This window comes from Panicum virgatum, chromosome 5K (genome assembly GCF_016808335.1).
Source record: "Panicum virgatum strain AP13 chromosome 5K, P.virgatum_v5, whole genome shotgun sequence".
In the NCBI taxonomy this organism is placed as follows: domain Eukaryota; kingdom Viridiplantae; phylum Streptophyta; class Magnoliopsida; order Poales; family Poaceae; genus Panicum; species Panicum virgatum.
Window position 1 is genome coordinate 47486173 of NC_053140.1, and position 25511 is coordinate 47511683.

The 25511-nt window shown below is 45.3% G+C and overlaps 3 protein-coding genes across 4 annotated transcripts; 2 read left to right on the forward strand and 1 right to left on the reverse strand.

The window, feature by feature from the left end:
• Positions 1 to 2455: 2455 nt before the first annotated feature.
• LOC120707942 (NADPH-dependent diflavin oxidoreductase 1-like) lies at positions 2456 to 7214 on the reverse strand. Its single transcript, XM_039993002.1, has 12 exons — positions 6802 to 7214; positions 6643 to 6720; positions 6459 to 6563; positions 5794 to 5885; positions 5474 to 5655; positions 5298 to 5386; positions 4913 to 4987; positions 4736 to 4846; positions 4390 to 4524; positions 4138 to 4257; positions 3763 to 3979; positions 2456 to 3305 (listed from the first exon to the last, which is right to left on the reverse strand). The coding sequence occupies exons 1-12, from the start codon at positions 6973 to 6975 to the stop codon at positions 2776 to 2778; spliced, it is 1908 nt and encodes a 635-aa protein (XP_039848936.1). The 5' UTR covers positions 6976 to 7214; the 3' UTR covers positions 2456 to 2775.
• A 1521-nt stretch (positions 7215 to 8735) lies between these two features.
• On the forward strand, positions 8736 to 12114 carry LOC120707943 (WRKY transcription factor 23-like). Its single transcript, XM_039993003.1, has 2 exons — positions 8736 to 9488; positions 11540 to 12114. Exons 1-2 carry the CDS (start codon positions 8878 to 8880, stop codon positions 11715 to 11717), a joined length of 789 nt encoding a protein of 262 aa, XP_039848937.1. The 5' UTR covers positions 8736 to 8877; the 3' UTR covers positions 11718 to 12114.
• Positions 12115 to 13664: 1550 nt separating this feature from the next.
• LOC120707944 (50S ribosomal protein L20-like) lies at positions 13665 to 15510 on the forward strand. 2 transcript variants are annotated; one of them, XM_039993004.1, is made up of 3 exons: positions 13665 to 13881; positions 14587 to 14809; positions 14993 to 15510. In XM_039993004.1, the coding sequence occupies exons 2-3, from the start codon at positions 14624 to 14626 to the stop codon at positions 15170 to 15172; spliced, it is 366 nt and encodes a 121-aa protein (XP_039848938.1). In that variant the 5' UTR covers positions 13665 to 13881; positions 14587 to 14623; the 3' UTR covers positions 15173 to 15510. The 2 variants fall into 2 exon arrangements, with proteins under 2 accessions (XP_039848938.1, XP_039848940.1); XM_039993006.1 differs by having other exon boundaries at positions 13671 to 13881; positions 14607 to 14809.
• Positions 15511 to 25511: the final 10001 nt, after the last annotated feature.

Consider the following 25511-nt stretch of genomic DNA (forward strand, 5'->3'; position numbering starts at 1 on the left):
GATGGAAATATGGCAAAACCATATAAGCCATGAAGTCCTATAAATAGGGGTGTTCCTCCTCACCTCTTGTCATACTATGGCATAAGAGGTCAAGTAGAAAATGACAAAGGTTGTCAAGTAAAGTAGTGGTATGGTAGAGTAGCAACATAAAGAGTGTAAGAGTCTTGTGTTGTACTAAGTTACGGTGAATAAAAATTTGAGTTCTCAAATAGAGTTGGTCTTCCATACTAGTGTCTAGGTGAAGGTCTTCTTGCTATAGTTTGGGTATAGGGTCCGTGAAAGAAATGGCGTCCCGCTAGTTTGGTATCACTTCTCAAAAATCGGTGTCAAGTTAGAGGCACTGATTTCTCATTAAATACCAAACTAACAATAAATAAAGACCAATTATAGCATAATTAGGGATAACCATACTTAGAAGTTATCAACTTAGTATCTAGGAGAAAAATCAAAGAACTAGTTTTTAGTTATGACATACATAGAGGCCATGCATGTATAGCATTGTTTGGACAATACAAAAATTTACTAGCTAGTGTTCAAAATGTTGGCATAGCCGGTGATATGTCACAAACAGTGGCGGAGCTAGGGGTGCTCAAGCCCCCCCTACCACCTTTGCTTCCATGGAAGCCCCCCTACAAATTTTGTGGAGGAAGAAGAAGGAGAAAATTTTGAGGAGGAAGAAGAAAGAATGAGAGGAGGGAGGAGGAAGAAGGAAAGGAGAGCCCCCTAGCTCTGGATCCTGGCTCCGCCGCTGGTCACAAATGTTTGAGAAATTCTCGAGAAATTAACAAGATAATTGGGAAACAACTAATTAGCTGCTTAGATATTTTGTTGTAGATAAGCAAAGTAAGATATAAGAGGGTAAATGAAAAAGCTATTAACTTATGACTTTTTTAATAAAATTCCTTGTCCTACAATGAAAAGGAGCATTGGGATGTGTATAAGTTTTGATAATTTACCAATTTCAGATCATGTTATAGCGTCTTCAGCTTTGTTGTGGTACATTTTGAAAGTAATTCGTGCACAACACGAGGATCTGTTCTAACCTATATGTAAAGTTGTTGATTCATCTATGAGGTGCATATGTGCATCAGTACTTATGCATTATAGATTTATTGTATATTACTTATGCAACTATTGTTTATTGGCAGACATGGATCAGCCTCTTACTTTTGATGTGGGAAATGCCTCTAGCCAATCTTTTGACGTCTTGATGAGTCAAATTGAGGCATTTTATAACCACGGTTCCATTGTGCAATACTACGGAGTTCCCTTGACTGTAGACAAAGCTGTTGTTCCATTGTGCAACATTATGGAGTTCCCTTGACTATTCCCTTGATTGTAGACAAAGCTGGTTGACTGCCTCTCTACTGCTCAGTTTGATGGAGACTCCATTGATCTGGCCATCGATTGTAGAGACGGCTACTTAAGTGCATTTCGTGAGGGTGGAGGTGGAGTATGAGCTCAACAGGAACCTCCTTGTACCATTTCAGTGATATTGAACCTAATAATTTCGGAGATGGTGCCAAGAGGAAACTGTCATTAGAATCAAGTGCCCAAGTCAAAGGGAACTGGTAAGTGCATTCTTAAAACAGGAGGCTTGTTTGTTTTGTTGTATACCAACACTGTAGTTGCCCTTGTAATCCTGCATTTAAGAGAAATGTAGAAGTTGATAAGATGTAGCCTTACCTTTTTCCAATTACCGCTGCAGGGATACTATCATGGCAGGAAAGGAGGCGTTGATGGACTGTTGTTACAGGATTTTGAGGTTCCTTCATGCCCAGAGGCTAAATATTGCAATTCCTATTGATGGTGTGAAGTTAACAGATCAAGAAACAAGAGCACTCACAAGGATTATTGCTATGTTCTGGGAGCCATCTCGGCTTTGCTCTCCAAGAGTATTTGTGTCATCCAACTTGGACACTCGAGGAAACAAAAAATTTTAGGACAAGGTTATAACTTCAATTGTAGTGTACCCTAGTATCTCTTAATTAAAAAAATTAATATCATGTTAAAAACAAAAATGTTATTTTTTACTATTTTATGACATCATCCAATAATACTAGTTAAAAATTATAACAAACATCCCGCAGCAACACGCGAGGAATCACCTAGTTATGTAGACGGGAAGGTGTTCCACCAAGGTGGTTGGGCTGGAATCGACCCAGTAGGCAGATAGGTCGAGTCATCAGGCCCAGTGTTGTGTAGAGTTGGACCGGGAGACGATTGCGGTTGGGTTTGATCAGTGCTCATTCTGTCACGTGTGGATTGCAAAGCACCGACCTGAGATAGAACTGAATGCGCAAACAATTGCACATAAACTCTTTGATATGAGAGTAGGTTCGCAGCGAAACATCAACGGCAGCTTGAGATAATGCATGTCCTACACATCAGTAACAATTGACAACGAAGCAAGAAGTAGACAGTTCAAAAGAGACCTGTAGTAGTGAGATTTCAGACTGATCCCCATCATTTATATCCCCCAAAAGAGTTTAATGCAAACAAGAATGGAATACAACAAATGCTTATGTAATTATACTGCTCCCACAAAATTTCAAATGATTTGATAGAGCACTAAGAGGGGAATTGTTAAGTCATCCTGGCTCTTCTATAGGAAACTTTTTGTATGTCTTTGCACATGTATGTTTCTACATTTTCAACACCAAAGATTTACTGAAGCTCTCCCCGATTTCATACCCAATAAATATATTTGTGGTGGAATTCTGACAGTACGTACTTTCTTGCCCCCCAATAACTCAGAAGCATCACAACTATCAACTATGACCAAGTCTCAATGTTAAATCTACCAACCCTTTCTAGATCCCTGAGCCATTTTGAGGCGTCCTCTTTTTTGACACCATGTTCTTTACAGATTACTTCTTCTAGTGCGGCTGTAACATCAGCAGGCATTTTTGTTGACGAGCCAGCAATGTACACCGCAGCACCAGAGAGTAATAAGTTCCAGACTCTTGCACTCTGTTCCTTTATCTTATGTTGTACATAGACCTTTTGGGGCTGATCCCTGGAAAAAGCAACAAACAAACCGCCACCTTTTTTTGAGGAAAGCACCCCCTCATCCTGGGCATGAGTTAACCAGAAATCCTTGTATAGAAAATCATTATCTTGATTCCTACAGCCAAAAAAGAATAGAACTGGGGCCGTTGGTTCTGCTACAGTCTGTGCAGCTCTTTCCTCCACAAATGCACGGAATGGCGCACATCCTGTTCCTGGTCCGATAAGCACAAGAGGAACTGATGGATGTGGAGGAGGCAGGGATCCTTGGCGTATCCAACATGGGATAAAATTGTCTGCATATAATTACAATGTGTGAGAGAGCTAGGTGCAGTGGCTACAGGAGCAGTCATGTTCGGTAAATAAATAAATAAAAACTCGACCTGCGAGGGGCAAGCCGCCCCCCGGGCATTAATGTAAGAAGAAGACCTCTCACGCAGGCCGAGAAAACCCCCGAACCCCTACCCCACCCTTACACAGGGGCGCCGTAACCCATACCGTAACCCGTGTGAGAGCGGGCCGGGGTGAGCCGGGACCTATTTCCATGTGCTTTGGCGTGTAGGCTGACGAGGGGATTTTTTTTAACCTCAGCCTGAAATTCGCTCCCACCGGGAGTTGAACCCAGGACCTGAGGAGTGCTACTGAGGCCACCTAACCAATCCGGCTAGGCACCCTTTCGCCATGTTCGGTAAATAACAGAACAAAGAAAAACATATGCAGGATGTTAACTGCAACTAATGATGTAGAGCATACCTTTTCTTGGATTGAGCCCAGCCAGCCAAGTAGAACAGAGCCCATGACGTGTTCTCTTGAAAGGAGTAAGCCATGATACAATGCTAACAGTCAAGTGTATTTGATTCGGATGTGCCAATGGGGATGATGAGATGGAAAAGGCTCTTTTCTTCAATGGAGGTGTTAGTTGCACCAACCATTCAAAAGGCATTTGAACTGAAGGAAAATCCTCCAACACCTAAAAAAACACCATGAAACCACATGTCATTTCTTAACCATGAAAAGCAACTGAAGGACAAAAGAGGCACATTATTGCCAGAATGGTTCTGCACGCTAAGGCATGTATTGTATGAAATTTGTTAAGGGGAAAAAAATCTTGAGTGCAAACATTCTCACTTCTAGAACAGTCCTACTCTCCTTCTGATTGTACTGGTAAAGGTCATCTCTTCCCTCAGGAGAAGCAAAATACTGAAGTTTCTCCTTTTCATGTTCAGCTGTTGCAAAAAAGCTCATGACCTATAACAGAACATTGGAGTCGTGTGAGCTATGGCAGCTTGGCATGACATACCAGACACACAGATTAATATATGGCATCAAAGAATAGAAAAGAGGTTCATGAAACTAAGCATTCAAAATATTGGCTCTTGCCTCAAAGAAGTACCGCCGAGGGGATGCTGATGCAATATCCATTGTCAAAGCAACAAAGGTCTTCAATTTGATGCGATCCATCAGGCTACTCACAGCTGAACCCTTGGAAATTTTATCATCACTTTTCCCTTGAATCTAGATGAACAAGAGGACATGCTTCCTTATTAGTCAAATTGCAAAAGGTGAGACCATTTTTAAAAAAAGCACAACTACATCTAAAGAGAATTGCAACAGGTGAGAAGAATTGCTACAGGACAAGTATTAGAAAAATAACAAGAGCTTGCTGCAGCAGGTGAGGTTAACACAAAGTTGCAAGCAGATAACTCTACAAAACAGATTCACGTACTGTTACGTAACAATCTGGATCCAAGTTACAGCGTTCAATGAAGGCATCAACAGCTGATGGATTTTGACTTGGCAGTATTTCTAGAGCATCGCCAGTTTTATAACTGATGGCCTAAAATCAGAGAAATACAATTATCTTCTCATTCAACAATTATGGATTGTAGTATAAGTGACATACAGAGGATGGATCTTCCAACTCAAAGTGGCGAACATCTCTGTCAGAACCTTCCACAGTCAGGCGCTGATTTGCTACCTGAAAAGGGTGATAAACATCATCAGCAACAGAAACAAAAGTTAAAGAAGTTAGCATACCAGATATTGAAATGTTATCATCAGCAACAGAACAAGCTATTCTGTTATGCTAATGTTATCATCAGCAACAGAACAAAATTAAATAATATCAATTGATAGAAATAGCCAGTAATATGTAATTATAATACTTTGAAAGCAAAAGAAAACTAGTTAAAGAAGTTAATGTTAATCCAGATATTGAAATAAGAATAAAAATAACAATGCTTCAAGTTCAAGCTGTGTCTAAACTCTAAAAAACATGTAGGGCATACCATTTGAAGCATGTAAGGAGGCCCTCCATCATTATGAAACTGTAGCGCAGGGGACATTGTTCTTGCACTATTTATTATTTTTTGCGGGTCTGCGCAATAGACAATAGCTAAAATCGTGAACAGATACTGCAAAAAAGAGCTTACCAGTAAATACTAGCCAGCTCATGCATTCATACCTGAAAGTATAGAATCTTGTGAAACCTCATTGGAAGAGTAATATATGACATGAGCTTTTGGATCCCCCAAAGTACTCAAATTAGGATCATTGATATCAGATACTCTAGGTAAGAGTGACTGATTAGTTTCATTCAGAGACTTCCACAAAGACAGCAACCAAGGATCTAAAGCCCCTTCATATCTGATGTCACAACAATGAAGAAAATCCATTGAAGTTGAGAAATGCTTCTGACCAAAAGGAAAATGATAATGTACACATTTTATAATCACACTATCACAATTATTTTAGTACAGAACAAATAAGATACTAAAATCATACCCAGAAGGATGCTGATCGTCTCCCAAGCCTATCTCTACAACTCGTTCTGCACCAAGATGTGAAAGCCTTCTATCAAGCTTCTTTGCGGCAAACTGCAGTAATAGTAAACACACTAATGAAGGACAACAAAAAGAAACAAGAAGATTCTACATTGGCAAACCAGAAGTCATGACTTGTGAGAAGCATATTTACGAGCTTAAGCCTTGCCTTGATACACATAAGACATCAACACGGTTGAGAATTCAACAGAACGCATGTTTACAGTATAAAAAATAAAAAATTACAATGTCATGTTCGGGCGCTTGCAAATATTATCTCAACTGCTATAGTGGTTATATTGGAACTTAACTGTATATCTTCAGTTTGCAAGCATTCACCAAAACAGTGTTACGATAAAAAAACATCTTATATGTCCGCTAAAATGGTACTTAACACAAATCATTCCTCTCAGCCACCCAAAGCAAAAGGAATAGAGTCTCTAAGGAGTATGCCATTATAACCGTATACTGTTTTCTAAAGATGCACATTGTGGAATGTAGCCATAAATTGCCATAACCTAGGCAAATTACTGCAATTGATTGTGACATGAAGACAGATACCCACACATTACTGTAGTGAAGGCATCATATAACGCATTAGCAAGCTTACAAAGACAGATGCCTCACATTGTACTTCTGGTAGCCTGAATCCCCGAGTCCAAACACTGCATGACGGACCCCCTTAAGCCATTGCGCGCCCAGATCCTTCCGAAGCAGGTATCTCCAAAACCCCTGCCGCGAAATCCAACCCACAATCCCGATAAGCAATCCAGACGACTGGAAATAATCAAGTGGACGAGAATCTCCAGACCTTCATGGAATCCGGGGGGTCCCCCTGCCCCGTGGTGGACACGACGAAGACCACGAACCGCTTGCTCGGCAACCGACTCTGCACGAACAAGCAAAGGCGGTCACGGACTCGCACGTACGGGTCGTGTGGCTGCGGGGACTTCAGGTGTCTGGAGCTTACGGGATCGAAGCCGTCCATGGAGAGCACGTCGACGGCGGGGCAGCCCCCGCGCTCCGCCTCGCGGCCGACGCGCTCCGCGGCGTCCATGGCGTTCCCTGTTTGCGAGGCGTAGAGCACGAGGAGGCGGCCGCTGGAGGACGCCGCCGAGTCCGCCTCCGCGGCCGACGGCGCCATGCGGTCAGAGCTCGGAACCCGCGCCCTGCAAGCAACCTAGCGGCGGCCAGCAAAGCGAGCGCGTCGACGGGGCACTCCAATCGCTCCGCCCAGGTCACGCGAGGTCCTGCCGGCGCTGCAGCCGCCTGCCCGCCTAGTTCCGGTGCTCTCGCGCGCGCGCGTGCCTGCCTCCCGCTCCGGCCCTCCCTGTTCCCGGCGGCGGCTCCGGTTGCCTTGCCAACGAAGAGAGGAGGGGAGGGGTTCCTGGCTTGCTTGCCCCTTCTCAGCCCATAAACGGCGGCTACCAGGCCGACCTTGGGCTTCGGCTCCGACGACAATTCATGATTGGCGGCGGCCCACTGAGCGTTGTCTTTTAAACATTTTCAGCGATCCCCATTTAAATCTTCTCTCCGTTTTTCATCAGATATTTCTGATGGATTCGCTTGCGAAACCAGTTGGTCTAGTAGAATCTAGAAGACCAGCCGCGCCTGGCGTTGGACCGTTTCAAGCTTCCTGGTCCTGCCAAGAAGACAAGCAAAGCAAGCCGCTCGTAAACAATCCATCCTACACGGATGGATGCACATCATCAATGGAGCAAATAAAAATGGCATACTGCCACACTCCCAACAGATTTCGTACCTGCCCCTGGATCTGGATGTCGTGTAACACGGAGCTTTCGGGTGCCGGGACACGTAATCCCCCCCTGCTGCTACTGTGTAGTAGTAAATCTTATCCACGCCGTCAAGCAGCCACACGCACGCAGTGTCGCACAAGCTCCGCCCGTGTACTTTGCATATGAATACTCGTTTCCTCTCTAGCTAAGCTTCCTGATGACGATTCGATCCGTGCTGTATCCACTTGCACACAAGGCGTATCGGTACGGGTCACGCATGTGTGAGCAGCTAGCTAATTGTGTGCTTACTAGCTATCGTCAGGGAGGTTTGTGCGTCAAGCCGGACGCCTCATCAGCTAGGTTTGCATAGATGGCGATCGACGCGGTCACTTGGGAATCGATAAGAATTCTTTTGGTTGCTCTGGTTTTCACATGGACAAGGACACTCGAGGACGCACGCGTACGTGCGGCAGAGCAACTCGATTTTTCTCTTTCCTTTTTCTCACTATATAGGGAAATTTCTTTTCTTAATTTCAATATATATGAAAAAAATACTCTAGCAGATTGATTTTCCACTCTTCCTATATGGAAAAGGAGATGTGATGTCTCCTCTTTCTATTGGGGATTGGAAAAAAAATATTGGGAATTGAGAAAAAATAAAGGGAAAAGGGAGATGGAAAATCAATCTGTTGGAGTAGGTTTTTTCAACATCAATTCTCTATATTGAGAAAAAATGGAAAGAAAAAAGGGGAAGATCAATCTGTTGGAGTTGCTCTCACCAAACACGAACTACCAGCCTTCTATCCCATATCCCTTTGCATATATATACATATATACTTTGCTACTTCCGCGCTGCCGGCTGCAATTCTCAGTGTGTTTTACAGGGGCAGCACAGCAGCAGTGTGAAGCAAGCCTCCGTGCACGGGGCGGCCGGAAAGGGGCGCAGTGTGCATGCCGGGGGCGGACGGGGCGGTTGAACAGAATTCAGCAGGGGTAGTTGGGATATATATGGTTGCTCACTTGCTCGATCGTCTCTCTCTCTCTCTCTCTCTCTCTCTCTCTCTCTAATCCTGCAGCAGAGGGCTTTTAGCTTTGCGCGTGCACGTTTGCCCAACTAATTAAATTTCCTCGCATCTTCCGGTGCCTTCTCGTTCACTCACGCTTGAGCCCTGGAGGCCGCTCAAAAAGAGGTGCTTGCTTCTATCTATCTATAAATCCACAAGACATGCCGTCTCAATGCTGGTGCCCACGTTCGTCCGTCCGTGTTCCTCGAACGCACGAACGCGCTACGCAAGCTCATCGCTGCAATAATGGAGAACCTACAAGGAGGAGACGACGAGCCGCACGCGCTCCCCGGCTTCCCCTACTTCTCCGTGCCGTCGCCGCTCCCAGTGCTTGATGATGCGCCGCCGATGAGCCTATCGTCGTCGGATGACAACCAGCACGGTGCCCTCGCCGCACTCCAGCAGGCGGCGTGCAACAGCCTGCAGCTTCCCCCCCTGCCGGGCCCTGATCAGCTGCAGGCGGCCGCCGCGACAGTGGCGCCGGCGACGATGATTCTCCCGCCGATGGTGGACTGGTCGTCGCTGCTGCAGCAGGCCGGCCTGATGGTGGGCTCCCCGCCCGTGCCGGGGCTGCACCAGCAGGCGGCGGCGGCGGCGGCGGCGGCGTCTGTGCAGCAGTTGGACCAGAGCGGGGAGAACTACTGCGGCGAGGCCGCGGGGAGCAGCGGTGGCACTGCTGGCAAGGAGAAGGCGAGGAGCAGCGGCGCCGGGAGGTCTTCGGCGGCGGCGGCGGGGAAGAAGAAGGTGAGCCGGCCGCGGTTCGCGTTCCAGACGCGGAGCGCCAACGACATCCTGGACGACGGCTACCGGTGGAGGAAGTACGGGCAGAAGGCCGTCAAGAACAGCGCCCACCCCAGGTTCGTTCGGTTTGTCGATCGATCTCTTAACTACTAGTTTCGCATCACTCGTTTCATGCGCACCAGTGAGTGAGCAAACGCAAACGACGTCGGCCGCCGACTTTGATCATATCCATGCATGCATGTCTGACGGACCATTGGACCAATTGCATGCAGAAATTATGTGCTTGTAAATGTGCACGTATAAATGCGATTCGATTGATTGGCATGGATCCAATTCCGATCAGGTCATGCGCTGATGCGCCACATCATCTCGTGGGATTAAGAAATAATCAACTGGACATGCATGGAGGTTCAACGCTCCCCGAGCTAACATGCATATGACATCATGGGGTATAGTGGGTGTCAATGTGTGCATGCGCTCAGCATGACTGTAATCGTGTGTGTGTCAGCTTGCATTACTCACGTGTACGCCTGATTGTTTAGTTGGGCATTATGGGTACGGTTTGAGCACGCGTGGTAGATACTGTAGCTATGGTCATGGCCTAGTCTGTTGTTCGCCAAATTTCTATCTGCACATCTACTCGGTTGTCCGCGTCTTAAAACGACCACATGCCGTTCATCTAGCTGAATCAAAGACGGCGCGGCGTCCGCCCGTTTATAGTTTCATTCCCTTTTCATAGAGTGTTAGAGTATGCAAACTTTGTATACTTGTTGCAAATTCTGAGGCCCGTTTGGTATGGTTTATTTTAGCTTGAGCTTCATTTGTCTCACGCAAATTGAGACACCATATTGTTAAGTTGTTGTAATTTATAAACCTTTGCTAAAATGAATTAGAAGCCGGATGAAGCCATTTTTTTAGCTTCACTAGTAAAACCATTTTGACATAATAAGTTATGCCAAACGGCCCCTAAGTCCTTTTAACATAGTTCAAAGTAAAAGTTTTCATTGACCAAGCTTGTAGAAAAATGTGTAAATATTGTCTACAAATATGAAACTACTTTCATTAATTAGATACACCGTGTAATGTATATCGGTTGTGTATTTACTTGATATTGTAGATGTTCATAATATTTTTATAAATTTAGTCAAGGTGAGATAGGCTTGACTTTAGGTAGAACTAAAGAATTATAATTTCAAACAGAGAGAGTATGTTGCTTACCCGATAGTGTGAAACCTCATGTTCACACATGCTACGACGAGTCCGGGGTTATTACCGGATGACTAGCAAAGGAGGTGGGCGCGAGGCGGGATGCCAAGCACCAAGAGCAGGCGAGGATCACCATTTGGGTGCTGCAAGGGCGGGAAAGTTTTAAAATGGAAAGATTAGTGGGATCGCTGTTCGCGGACGATGGTGGGAGTACATGCACTGCTTGATGGCGGGAACACACCATCGCCGGGGGATCGGATAAGAGGGAGTACGTAGGCGGAAGGATTATATTAGGCCTAGGAGAGGTTCACTATTTGCAGCATGAGGTTGAAGAAGCATGCATATGTGCTCCTGTTAGATTAATATTGAATGGTCGTGATGGTTAACAAAGACGAAAGAAAAAGGTAAGAAACAAGGTGTCAGTACAGAATAGGCCTTTTGGTCCTGCACATCTGTCTCTGCTACTGTTAGACCCGGGACCGATGAAAGTTTTAGTCTTAGGTCCAATGGCTAGGGGAGGTGGAGAGCTTTAGTCTGTTACCATTCGGAACAAAAAGGCTATCCACGTTTAGTTTAAAAGAAAAATATCCCAATAGGACATATGTTGTGTAGGTGGGGTGGCAAGCAAGTTATGCATGTGGTGAGAGGTTTCAGTTTAAGTCTCTACGTGGCTTGGTACAATTATTTTTTAGACATGCAAACCTTTTAGTCCCGGTTATTATTGCACATATATGATATAATTACGCATGCTTTTGGAAAAAAAAAGATACATATATGCATGCATGCTGCATCCACTCATGCAGGATATACTAGCTGGCATCAGTATCGAAATGTCAATCATGCATGCATGCATGCTGCCCTGTTCTCGTGAACGCGATGATAGCAATATTTTGCACACATCTACTGCAAACAACAATTATTCAGTTATAATCAGTTCTATGGATAATAAACATGCATGCAGGAGCTACTACCGGTGCACCCACCACACGTGCAACGTGAAGAAGCAGGTGCAGCGCCTGGCCAAGGACACGAGCATCGTGGTCACCACGTACGAGGGCGTCCATAACCACCCCTGCGAGAAGCTCATGGAGGCGCTCAGCCCCATCCTCAAGCAGCTCCAGTTCCTCTCGCAGTTTTAATCGATGCTATAGCTTAGCTCCGGTATGGTGGCCATTATGATGCACAAGCGGGCCTCCAAAAGGGCAAAAGCAAACAATATAATATACATATATAGCTCACAAAAATACACATATATGTATATTGTAGTGCTGCTCCAAGAGTAGATGATGTGTAATTAATTAATTAAGCCAACCGTGTGGAAGGGGGAAGAAAAGGAGAAAATGGTGCCTACCTTTCCCCAATACTGCTGATCACATATATGATATACATACATGTTTAGAGAGAAACTGATCGTATATATATGTAACCCTTTGCGTGTGTATCAGTGTAAATATCTATGCACATCCTGTATATCAAATTTCACAAATTTCTATGCTGATGGACAAAAGTAATACAAAGTCATTTCCCTTTCAAATATATCATTAAGATGTTCTTGATGTATGATTTTTAAAATAATTCTAAGTACACAATCCAAATTTTATATATGTATATAGGTGCATCCAAATTCAGATTAACATTGTTTTCTGCCTTATCCCTAGGGAATTAAATCTCTATAAGAAAAATCCTAAGCAAATGAGCACGAAGCAAAATTCATCTTGTATCTACTGCAGCAGACTAAATCCACGTATAATTTACAAATAACAATTAGTACCTCCGCCATTCGAACCAATCATCTTATCCTAACTGTCATCTATTTCACTATTTAAGAATGGATGGAGTGCTGACAGTAGTGACAAAGGTTTACATACAGCCTTCATTTTTATTTTCTAACAAGCTCGTCCGGGCGTCTCGCCCCATTACCATGCGACGCATCTAGTGTTATGTGACAATGATTTGTTAGAAAATGGACGTTCTTATGGAAAGTTGGGAAATTAAGATGAATAAAATTGTAGTAGTTATAGTTATTAGTTTGTTTAAATACATATTTTTCTTATATAAAGGGGGAAATTTGTAGTTTTTGGGATATATGCATTTACTATTATTAATTATTAAATATATAAATGGTCGACACAGATATAACAAAAAGAGAATCGTCTTCCGTATGCAAAATATTAAGAAAAATCTCGACGATTTGGGCTTCCGACCTAGCTAACCATGTCGAGCCACATTAATCTTGTCCGGACGGCCCAAAAGTAGACGAGATTCTCTGGAGGGATCGATCGCGCTACGTTCTTCCCCATCTTTGAGTCCATTCACATCTTAAAAAAAAAGGACTTTTAAGTACGGGTAAAAACCTACTTTTAAGGGCAGGTGTAATACCCGCTCCTAGTTTTAGCAGTTAAAAATCGATTTGTAGAGACGAATGAGCTCATGATCCGTCTCTATAAAATATTTTTAAAAATTGAAAAAATTAGAAAAAAAACTTGGAAACAATAAAATAAAAAAAAATCTCTGCTAACCGGCCACCACCACAAGCCCCGATACTATCGAGGTACAATTTTTTTTGACAAAATATAATTCGATCCGCTTACTTCAAGCCTCGCGTGCCCTACACTCCACCACACAACATAGTCACTTATGACTCAATGGAATATGCTATTTTTTATATTAACTCTAAAATAGATTTGTAGAGGCAGGTGAGGCTATGGCCTGCTCTAAAAATAGTTTTCTATTTTATTCCAAAATAGCAAGACGTTGTGTTGTATAAACCAAGAAAGTCACAAAATAATTAGACTAATATTTAGACGTACTTTTTTCAATTTTTCTTTACATTAATCAAATTAAACAGGCCACTTACATCTGCATTTTCTCATATTATCATCGATGTCGATGCTACATATATAACTTCTATTTACTGTTGAGCCGTTCCGTCGTGGAAAAAAGACAGGAGCGTTCTCCAGTAAACGAGCCTAATCGAGTCGAGCTCAAGCCTCAAGCCTCAAGCCTTGGCGAGCTTACGGCAAACCGAGTTCAAGCTTGGCAGATCGACGCCGGCTTTTTGAGTCTTGAGGTAGCACCGTAGCAGGCTCGCTCGAGCTCGGCTCATTGTCAGCCCTCCCTGGCTCCCTCCCCCTCAGGGCTCAGGGCCTCAGGCTCGTCTCTGTTTCTTTCTCCCTTCCCCTTCTCCGACTCTCTCAGTCTCATCCCTTGGCTTTCCTTCACTGGCGGCGAACGACTGGGCGAGCGGCGGCGCCATTCATCACGTCTTCTCCCAGCCCTTTGCCGGCGACGAGAATCCACCAGGTATGCCCGCCCCTTCTCTTTCCTTCTGGCTTCTTATGTGCGGGACGGAGCGCACCAAACCCTAACAAAGCTATTTGTATTCGGATCTGATCCAGTCACAAACTTACAATATATTACTTACTAATAACTTCGATTGCAAAGATTATCGGGTGCACCCATGTCCTATGCTGGGTCCGCCCCTTCCTGTGCAATCGTGATGAAACCTCATGTTCTCAATAGAATGGAAATTGCTTCATTTGTTGTATTAGAGTGCTAACATTGATGGTTTGCTGTTCGCCTATTCCCCAGACCAAAGTGAATATATTATCAGGTCGTTTTTTGAATCCGTGGTTCAGTAAATTACTCTAGTATCTGACATCGTGGATTACTTGGTTTGTAGAGTGATGAAATGATTTTATTTGGCCATGCAGTAATTTCGTATTAAGCTAATAGTGCATATGAATTAATGAGTATATGTTATCATCTGATTCTTCTGATGGGTTACTAACTGTTACATTACTCTAGTATCTGACATTGTGGATTACTTGGTTTGTACTTTGTAGAGTGATGAAATGATTTTATTTGGCCATACATACAGTAATTTTGTACTAAGCTAGAGCGCATATGCATATATGTTATCATCTGATGGGTTACTAACTGCAAGGATAGTGCACTCAAGCTGCTTATTTTCTTACTTATCTTTCCCCATCCTTTGCAATGTTGCAGGAACGGGGAAAATTATTCAGGAGATCCAGTAAGGAAAATGAACAAGGGAAAGATTTTCAAGTTGGCTAAGGGATTTAGAGGAAGGGCAAAGAATTGCATAAGGATAGCAAGGGAGAGGGTTGAGAAAGCCTTGCAATATTCCTACAGGGACAGGCGTAACAAGAAGAGGGATATGCGATCCCTTTGGATCGAGCGCATCAATGCTGGCACACGATTGCACGGGGTATCTATCTTTTGCATTCAACTTGTGAAAAGGAATGGCATTTTATCATTTGCTAGGAACATATAACCACCAAATTTCTGTACATGTTCATATTAGGACATCTGTTCAAAGCAATCTACCCGCGTTGCGCTTTGCTGTTCAAGTAGAGCTTCTTGCATCTGATTTCTTGTATTTGACTTACAGGTGAATTATGGCAACTTTATGCATGGATTGATGAAGGAGAACATCCAACTCAACAGGAAGGTGCTCTCAGAGCTGTCAATGCATGAACCTTACAGCTTCAAGGCGCTTGTTGATGTATCCCGCACGGCATTTCCAGGGAACAGACCTGTCAAAAAGGAGGGTCTAGCAGCTATCCTATGAATCAACATTTCCAATAAGTCCTAGTAAAAAAAAGCATTCCCAAAGTCACTGAACTCATGACGGTTGTTCCTTCCTTGCAGTTGAGAGTTACTACTTCCAAATTTGCTAGCTACTTAGCTTGTATACCCAGCAACCTCATGTAATTTTGCGTTACAAGTATTTATGCTCCCTTTGGTACTCGCTTTGATAGACAGGACTGAAACAGCGGCAGCTTGGGCTGCACATTATTGTTATTTGTTGCCCCCTGTCTGTTGGCTTGATCGAGATAATCCTCTATGTACTGTTGATAAATTCTGCAATCTAATTGGTTCTGTGACAAAATAAAACAGATTTGATCCTTTTGTTTTGTCAGAACATGCAAGCTTGGTCTTTTCTGATATATGCCAAGCTCTTTGCAAAGCAACGCCGGCCAAGCAGCCCTTGTAGATGTATATCTATATTACTTTGTTTTGGACCAAAAGAAAGGAATATTTCCTTTTTGTCGTGTTACATTGAAAGTTGAAAGATTTGTAGAACATTCCTGCTAGAACTGTATGACTAGTTACTATCTTCAACTTCATACCTCTTTGGCTCTTTCGATTAGCATATATAGGTCATGCTAATAGATCTTGGCATCATGTAAACAACCTTTTATATACGGATGGGGTTCTTTAGATCTCAACTTCTTTTTATGGCAAACAGCTATAAGCTGGTAGACTTTTCCTCGTATATATTGATGTAACTCTGTTTTTTTTTTTCCTGGCAGCCATCTTCTTTGTTCAAATGATGTGCAAATATCTGTTTGCCAGATGCATATTATGTAGAATAATAAATCCAGCTAACGTAGAGCCCAAACCTAGAAGCCATTATGTCATTATATCGCTGGAAGCGCACCTCCGTTACTGAATAATTCCATCACATGTGCCTACAGTTTCAGAAATTAGTTATCAATATGCAGGACTAGATGTCAGGCTGCTCAAATGGAATATGTATCCAGGGCATTGTATCTTCCTCAGCAACGGGAACGGGCCGGGTTGACCCATCGGCTAGTTGACCCGACTCATAAAAGCAAGGCCAATGGGCCATATGGGCCGGCCTTGAGTCTGATAAGAGTCCATAGAAGCCGGAATCTACCGACCCAATGAGCCGGATGGGTCGACCCAAAACAACTCTATCATCCCACTTAATTTCTAGTTCTATTCTACCATCCCACCTGATTTCTAGTTCTATCTGACGCATGGGAGAGAGAGACAAACATGGAGGCGAGCAAACTAGCCGCGGCGGCAGCATTCTCGGCGCGTCTCGCTGTCATCCGGCGGCCATAAATCTTCATGCCGCGCTCCATCTCTGTTATTCTCCCGTGGGTATTCTGTATGGTGATTGAACCAGAACCAGATCTTTACATGCCCTACCTAGCTAACCCCAAATGCAAAGGAGCAGCTGGCCACCGGGCAACTGCGGAGAACGATTCTTCTTCTTCCTCCTGGACACACAGCTTGCCTGGCCGTAGTAGGTATCAAGGTAGTTGGTATACTGACAAGCCTGCACCAGATCTAACATTCTGATGATCTAATCTCACTTCACCTTTGTTCGATCCTAGCTAGCTTGCTAGTGCACTAGTTCCAAAGAATTCACCTACTGGTTTTGTGCAGCTAATACTCAGCATCGCATGATTCGGTTCATGACATTATCGCGGCTTTGGAAATATTGTTGTTTGTAAAGTTTTCAACTAGCACTAGATGATACTATATTAGTTTTCATAATTTTGCACTCTATCTTGCTCTTATTTACACTGATTGATTTGTTGTATGCACATATAACTATAATTATACTATATGTTATGTCTGAATGGGTCGACCCATTATACCCATTGGGTCACGAGGCCATATATAGATGATGGATTGGGTCGACCCGTGGCCTCACAAATTAGCCCTGAGGCCATAGGGGCCAGGTCCAAGGCCAGGCCTGGACCGGCCCATTCCCATCTTGAAGCAATGTGGTGTCTGGTATGTACAGAAACTAGGCTAACATTTCTTTGCTGGCGACATGGCATAAATCCTTTTCCTTTTTCATGGACAGAGCAAGACGAGAACCAGGGGCAGAAATTCTGATTCGAGGGAATGTGCTTCTTCCCACAGATTACATCAATCCCTTTTCTGTTTCCTATCAGATCTGAACACCACTTTTGTCTCCATGCAAGTGAAGTGAGAACACTGCATGTTGATAGGAACAGCAGAGCCGGCCATGCCGCTGGTGCGCTTTGAGCTGCTAGTTTCTCTCTAGCTGGAATGCGCTAGTGATTTTCATCAATCTGGAGAATAAAGTCGCAGCGCATCGTTGCATTATCGACAGTGTCTCTTCAAAATTGTTAATCCACAACTTTTCGCCCCTCTTTACAGGTTACAGAAAGGGACCTTAGCGTCTGTACTGGAAGCAAAATCTGTGTGAACTCTAGATCAAGTTCATTGAGGCTTGCTTCGTTCGTGTGCTGCTCTTCTTCCATTTGCCCTCGTAGCATATGTCATTTTCTTTATTTGCTTTTGGATTGAAATATATTTATTGTATGATACAGCTGCAACCATATATCTTGTGTATATACTGCAATCATACTTGTATTTGAAGTGTATCACTTGCAATTGATTCTCTAATAGATATGATGCTTCTGAAAAGCTCCATTTCACCTCTCGCTTTTGCAAAGACAAATTTGTTCTGGAGCGGCTGAGGTGACAAGTTATGGCAATAGTTGAATTGCTGTGAACTACCAAATATCCTGTGCATTCTTTTCTACTGTTTAGTTTCAAAATTTCTCTCTCCAAATTTTACTATTCACCTGTTATATCAAATCTTTTGCCTCATGCATGAGCATTATATGTAGGTAAATAAAAAAACTAATTGCATAGTTTTGATGTACACGACGAGACAAATTTTTTAAGCCTAGTTAGGTCATGGTAGGACAACAATTACGACAAACAAACGAAAAGTGCTACAATGTGCTACAGTATCCGATGTGGCCCTTTTTACCACCATTTTACGGATCTAAACACAGCCCAAGACAACAACAGTAAGTTTGGTGAGTTCATATTGACCATGCTACGCAAGCGAACGACACTCACAACTGGGCTAAGTCTTCCCAGAACATTCATGAAGGGTCTAGTAGACGAGGACATCTAGCATATCATGCATCGAGAAGCTTTTCACTGAAGTTCTTGTGAAGCAAAGTCGCCACACTGTTCCATAATTCCACTGAGATTCAGTAGGATGCGTTTTGCTTTGTAGACCGTAGCCATATCTCACTTTCACTTTTGGTTTTGGATGCATAGTCTACAACCCTAGTGAAGGAAACGAATATTTGACAATGATCTCTATCAAGTCTTCAGGGTGCACATTTTTGCCATACCAGCCCCTGAAGCTCCTGAAACATTTTTGCCATATTCAAAGGGGAAAAAGGGAAAGGCTACCAAAAGCTGAAATTCTATCAGTTCTGTTTCAACTCCTGAAGCTCTCCCTGGTGGACTATTTCAGTAAAAGATAAGAGGGTAATGTAAGTTACCGTCATGCACGAAAGCAGGGAACATCAGGCTATTTTTGAATTCACGAACATGTAGGATGACTGTGAGTTTCCTTGCAAAAAAAGAAGGAAGAATGTGAGTTACATGGAGCAGGTGGGGTTGTTCATCGCCAGGTCCTAGGATAGTAGGATGGGTGGCCATCTCTAGAAAAAAGTGCTGCACAAGATCATCTGAGCACGACAGGCAAGGTACTCTCACACCTCTTGCTCTTGGTGTTTCTGGTAGCAAGCGAGGTAGTTGGTGGCTTGGTGCCCTTCCTGCGTGCATCAAACCTTGCTTCTAGAAGTTCCATTCGAACGTTTAGCATGACTGAAATATGTGCAGATTTTTTGCCGACTTACTACTAAAGTTGATTTACATTGGTACAATTTCTCTGCATCATTTAATTATTCCCTGTTTCTCTTTTGATTATGATAGTCGTCTTAAGTCTCCGCAGCCTAAGGATAATGGGAAAATCCCCACAATATGCTTAAGTGCCCACTTTAACGCAGTGTTTAAACTCTAGCACAAATCACATTATCGATAGCTTTTGCATGGTCCTTAGTGTCAGAACTTACATATTGAGAACAGGGGTTTCTTCCTGTTGTAAACAACCTATTTACTATGGTTCTCTTCTATCTGCCTGACACATTCCTTCCTTGCCATCTCCATCACCACGGAAACGGCGAGCTCACTTAACATTATGAAGTTAGTCTAGAGTGTTAGGTGAGTCGATGGCTGTCTCAGGATCAGGGGCGTACTTATTTAAAAATTGTAAGCACCATTTTCAGCTTCCTCATTTCACGGTAGTTGATCTCCCGTACATTGTTGGACGCGATTGCAGTTTAGCTTTAGACTTGGTCTGGGAAAACTAAATCAGTGAGCTATTAAAAGTCATGTTTTGTAAAATTTCATCAAGTTGGAGGCTACAAGTCAAAACCATCTTCTTTTTTTTTTTTTTTTTGCATGGAAGTCAAACCATCTTGTTGTTCCTTCAAAATCATAAAAGGGCAGGTGGCTTTAATGTTCTGTTCCTGGCGCGGTGTGGCGCCGCTTAAGCAATCCAAGGGTGTGTTTAGTTCATTTTGTAAAAACTTGTAAAGATGTAAAGAGAGCATTTGAAGTACTAAATGAAGTCTATTTGCAAAACTTTTTGCATAGATGGGTTGTAAATCGCGAGACGAATCTAATGATGCTAATTAATCCATATTTAATCAATAATTAACGGATGGTTACTGTAGCATCACTGTTGCAAATCATGGATTAAGTAGACTCATTAGAATCGTCTCGCGATTTACAGCCCATCCATGCAAAAAGTTTTGTAAATAGACTTCATTTAGTACTTCAAATTAGCAAGATTCTGTTTCACTTTAATGCGTTTACGGCTTTTTTGTGTTTACATGTAAAGATCTAAACAGGGCCCAAATAGCTCAGAGAGAACACCTTGAATTATTGATTGCGCAAATTACGTCGTCTTTTTTCTGAAAGAAGAAGTACTGATTGTGTCTCTATACGCCATTTGTATTGCACTAGTGGTCGATAGGTTGTCAAGGAATTATTTTAAGGGAAAAACGCTTCTTCGTGTACAAGTAACCTGTCTGCCTTCTAAAGCAATTATTCTCTTTGGACTATACATATGACCTTTATAATTTCCTATTTTCTCAATCACATTCGCCATTATTTACCTGGACATTTGTCCACTCAATAATGTATGTAGGGAAGGGAAAAGGCATTCACCTCGTGGCAAGCATGTTTGTGGTGTTCTGCAGCATGCCATCATATAGCTAGGAAGATTTTTTTTTTCCTTTAGACAATATCTCCCATGACTCTGGACTTCATCAAAGGCACTGTAAACTGATTACCTGCCCTCTGGTGATAACAACTTTCCGGTAACGTGTGTTGGATCTCATGGCGACCTACCACGGTTTATATTGAACCAAATCTGAATGAGAATGTGATGTTTAGCTTTATTCGTGGTCTTCCTACTTTGCATTGCAAAGTCAGACAGGGAAGCATGCACGACAGCTTAGTCAATTATATATTTTGCTTTACTCGCCATTTTCTTTTGTTTGCTGATTGTCTGATGGCCAACTTGATCATTCTCTCCTCATTTTTTTTCTTTGAAAACATCTTTGTACCTCCACATCCCAGCTGGAATGCAATCGATCTATTGTTGAAACGTATGCATAGCTAGGAGATGAACACCCTACGTATCAACCAATTACACAATCCATAGTCGAAACTACAATTTTCTAAATTTTTTGAACTTGCTCTATGTGAAATGGAAGCAGACTTTGGCATGGCAGACAAGGAATCCTCAACTTGTGCAAGAAGATTGTTCAGGACTTCAGGTTGTGAAACTGAAAACCCCACAGGCCACATCTGAATAGCCGCCTGATACTTACTCTCCAGAGTCCAGACACAGATGAGACCGGCCTACAAGGATCTTTAGCCGACACTTGGCTTCGAAGACACTACACTACTGCCCGCCGCAAGTCAAACGCGCACCGCAGTCCCCTGTCCCAGCGCACCGCTCAGAATCATCGCCTAGTCAACTAGCTCCAGCGCAATCATTCCTCACCTCCCCCAGCAGGCCCCAGAGTCCCCGACGCCTTCTGCCGTCTCCTGCTCTCGCTCGCTATGCCAATGCCACGGCCCACCCCGTAAATCCCGTAAAAAAAAACGTCGCATCGAATGTTTCGACACATACATGGAGTATTAAATGAAGTCTATTTACAAAACTTTTTGCATGAATGGACTGTAAATCACGAGACGAATCTAATGAGCCTACTTAATTCATGATTTGCAACAGTGATGCTACAGTGACCATCCGTTAATTACTAATTAATCATGGATTAATTAGTATCATTAGATTCGTCTCGCGATTTATAACCCATCTGTGTAAAAAGTTTTGTTAATAAATTTCATTTAGTACTTCAAATTAGCAAGATTCCATCACAAATTTTTTTTTCCAAAACATAACACGGCCCACACCCAAATCATGTCACTTTGCGCGAAAAAGCTCGCGCGAGGCCCGCACTTTTTCCAATCGTGGGCTCGCGCGGGTCGCGGCCGCCGGAATGAGGCTTCGCCGAGTGGCGAACAGGTGTTGCCCGGATTTTCAGATCGAGACACGAACCCGAGCGCGCACGCCCAGCGCTGGGTGCCGGTCCGCGCTCCCGGTGTCGGCCTCGGCGATCACACAAGGTGCGCGCCTTCCGGTCGCCAAGCACGCGACGCAACGCCAGGGTACGGCACGCGACTGGGTTGTTGACGGATAAGCCAAGCCAAGCCTAGGGCCTAGTGGCGTCGACGTGACCGGCGGCGCCGGGCAGCTGGTGGCCGTCCCAAGGACCTGTTTGGTTACAAACTTTTTTCAGAAGTCTAATTCACATCAAAAGGAATCTTACTATTTTATAATATTAAATAAATCTGTTTATAAATGTTTTTTGACAGCTGAGTGTTTTTTCGCGAGACGAATCTAATGAGCCTAATTAATTCATAATTTGCTACAGTGATGCTACAGTAACCATTCGCTAATCATGGATTAAGATACCTCATTAGATTCGTCTCGCAGTTTAGCCCCAGGGTTCTGCAGTTAGTTTTATAATTAATATTTATTTAATACTTCTAAATACTAAAAAGTCACTGGGACTTTTTTTAAGTCTCTATTCCAAAACACCCTCTAAGTCTGCATGTGTAAAGTTGGAACTTGGAAGGGGAAGGCCACCTCTGGTCTGGGGCTGCGCCCGTGGCTGCCGGACGAGACGACGACGGGCATGCTCTCTGGATCCTAGAAAGCGTTCCGGAAGGATCTTGTCGGTACCCCAGGACTGGGGTACCCCCTCTTACTGTGTCTAGGCAAGGGTCTTGTAGTTATCCTTGACTACGTCCAAACAGCCGGACCCCTGTGGTCCGAAGTCCTGATCCCTCGGCAACGGTTCCGGACCTGCCTCACGACTGGGAAAGGTCCGGGAACGACGCGTGTCCCGGAAGAGGCAGGCGCTCAGCCCGAACAGCCGGGGCTCCGGACCCCACAAGGGGGCCGGACCCCCGTGGAAGTCCCGAACCCCTCATAGGGTCCCGGACCTCCTGTATGGTAACCGGACCCCTCGCTAAGGGAAGAAGTCGACGCCCTACCTCTGGGTGGTCCGGTGCGGACACGTATACAAGGGCGCTTGGTCTCCATACTAAGCCTCACCCACCACTGCATTTATTGCGGTAGGTGGACGACCGCATTGATACAGTGGAAGCCGAGGCGATTCTTTGACCAGGAGGCACTATTGATCGCGTATTACCAAGGTAGTGGAGCCGCCGGCGCCGCCCACGCCGCGCCTGCCAGTCTGCCATAGCAGATGGATACGACGGCTCGGTTTCGCCCATTATGACGCCTACATAATAGCCTCAGCAGGCCACGCCGCAAGCTACGCTACTCCAACGGGCACCTAGCTGACGGGACAAGGAAAGACCCCCCTGGGTCAGAAGAGCAGCAGTACGCATATCAGAGGAAAAAGATTCGTAACCACTGTTGTCTTTTAAGTACTCTGCGCAGTATGCTGCACAGCACGTTGGGCCCACTTGTCGGGGCCCAACGTCCAATGTATTCGCTCCCCCTTGATCTATAAAAGGAGGGGGCGCCGCTAGAAGACCTCAGGCTGGGAAAGAGCCAAGGCCAGCAGAGGATAAGGTTCATACACACCACCAAGAACAATACATCTCCCAGTGGACGTAGGGTATTACGCTCCGGCGGCCCGAACCACTCTAAATCGTGTGTTCCTGAGTCCTTGTCTCAGCGTAGATTCAGCCCCATCGCCTAGAACTTCCCCGAGTACTCCCTCACAAGGGAATAGGCGGGTGCGCTCTGCCACCCGGCTGTGGGTACCCCTAGAAACCCCACGACATTTTGGCGCCGTCCGTGGGGAAGAATAGGCGCTGGCTGGATCTTCAGGCTTCTGGGGCCGTGTTCATCCTCGGCAACGACAGACAAGAAGATGAAGAGGGGCATGGTGGTACCCACGCCGCATGCTGTGGCACTGGGGCGCCAGCGCCCTCGGTCCGACGGTGCACGGCAGCTGCGCCTGCTGTGCGTCACCACTGCGACGCCTCAGAGCCGGCACGGTGGTGCGCGGGAGCGACGCCTGTCGCGTGCTGCCCCGCGCCATCCCAGTGTCGGCTCAAGGTTTTCTCTCAAGCAACGGCCATCCTTCCTCTCCAACGGCATGACGTCGGCTCAAGGCTTTCTCTCAACATGGAGCCCGGAGCCGACGGCCATCCCGGAGGAAGATGGCCGTGTCGTCCGGCCGTCGCCAGCATTGGAGATCCGCCTCAGCGTAGCTCGGTGCTGCTGCAGACAAGCCCCCGTCGCCAGGCGCGGGGACCCCTGGCGCTAGCACCAAGGACAAGCCGGCGAACGACCGCACGTCTCCGCGCTCCACGTCCGGTCCATCTGCTGCGCAAGGGCGTCTGGTTTCCATCGGCAGACGACGACGACGGCTGGGGGCCTCTTCCATTCAAGGCCAAAGAATTTGTCTCATGCCATGTAAGCATGTGACAGCTCTTAGGCAAGAAGGGATCCCCCGAGCTCCCGAGGTGGTGCTGGATGATGCGGTTCAGGCACATCCAGGGCGCCTTCGCCTCCGACGACTATGAAGAATTCGGGAGTGGTCGCACCACTTCCAACCGGGGAAGGACACGCTGTATAGCATGCAGCCGTAGGTTACTCCTAAGAAAAGACTAAGAGAGAGTTCCTCCTTTGTAAAAACGTGGCGCCTACGTGTGTGTCCAGAGCGGTCAAGGTCCGACCTTGTAAACCCGACCTCTGGCCCTATCACACAAACAGGCAAAAAGCGGTCCGGAGCGGTGGAGGTCCGACCTCGTAATCCCGACCTCTGATGTATACCGTGACAACCACAATAATAAAGGAGATTTTCTTCCTCAGTTTTACCTAGGCTCCATCCTGATTACATTTATTCGCCTTGGTTTAACTATTCTTTCCTCTTGAACGGAGTTACCCTTGTTGCTAACAATCCAAGTTAGGTTGCTGGCTTGTGGTCAGGTGAAGACACCCCTTCTAGCTGGAAGGCAGTCCGGACCCCTAAGGACCTGCTCTGGAGAAGTGGTATTTGTATCCTGGGGCAGAGAAGATCCGCGTAGCTTAGCCTGGTAATGTACCCTAAGTTTACGTACTTCACTACCCTGTTACAAGTACTCTAGTATCCAGGACTGCTGTCTTTAGAGGTCCCGGGGTTTCTCCTAGTATAAGGTTTGGTTTCTTTGCACCTTACTCAGAGGTCCGGTAACATACTTCATCGAATTGTCAGCAACGGTCGCTCCAAGTCCACTCCGGTGGCCCGCTCCGGCGGAGACCGCTCGCCACGGTCGCTCCAAGTCCACTCCGGTGGCCCGCCCCGGCGGAGACCGCTCGCCACGGTCGCTCCAAGTCCACTCCGGTGGCCCGCTCCGGCGGAGACCGCTCGCCACGGTCGCTCCAAGTCCACTCCGGTGGCCCGCTCCGGCGGAGACCGCTCGCCACGGTCGCTCCAAGTCCACTCCGGTGGCCCGCTCCGGCGGAGACCGCTCGCCACGGTCGCTCCAAGTCCACTCCGGTGGCCCGCTCCGGCGGAGACCGCTCGCCACGGTCGCTCCAAGTGCCGGGTCCGGGAAGTGGTGCTTGCTCCCTGAGCGACCCGAGGTCCGTGTAGCCGCTTAGTTTGGTTCCGTGCCCTAAGCCTACACCCTCGTCGCCCTGAGGAGAGCGCTCTAGTACCTGAGCCTGGCAACAGGTGTACCGGCCTCAGGGGTCCGGGGCACCC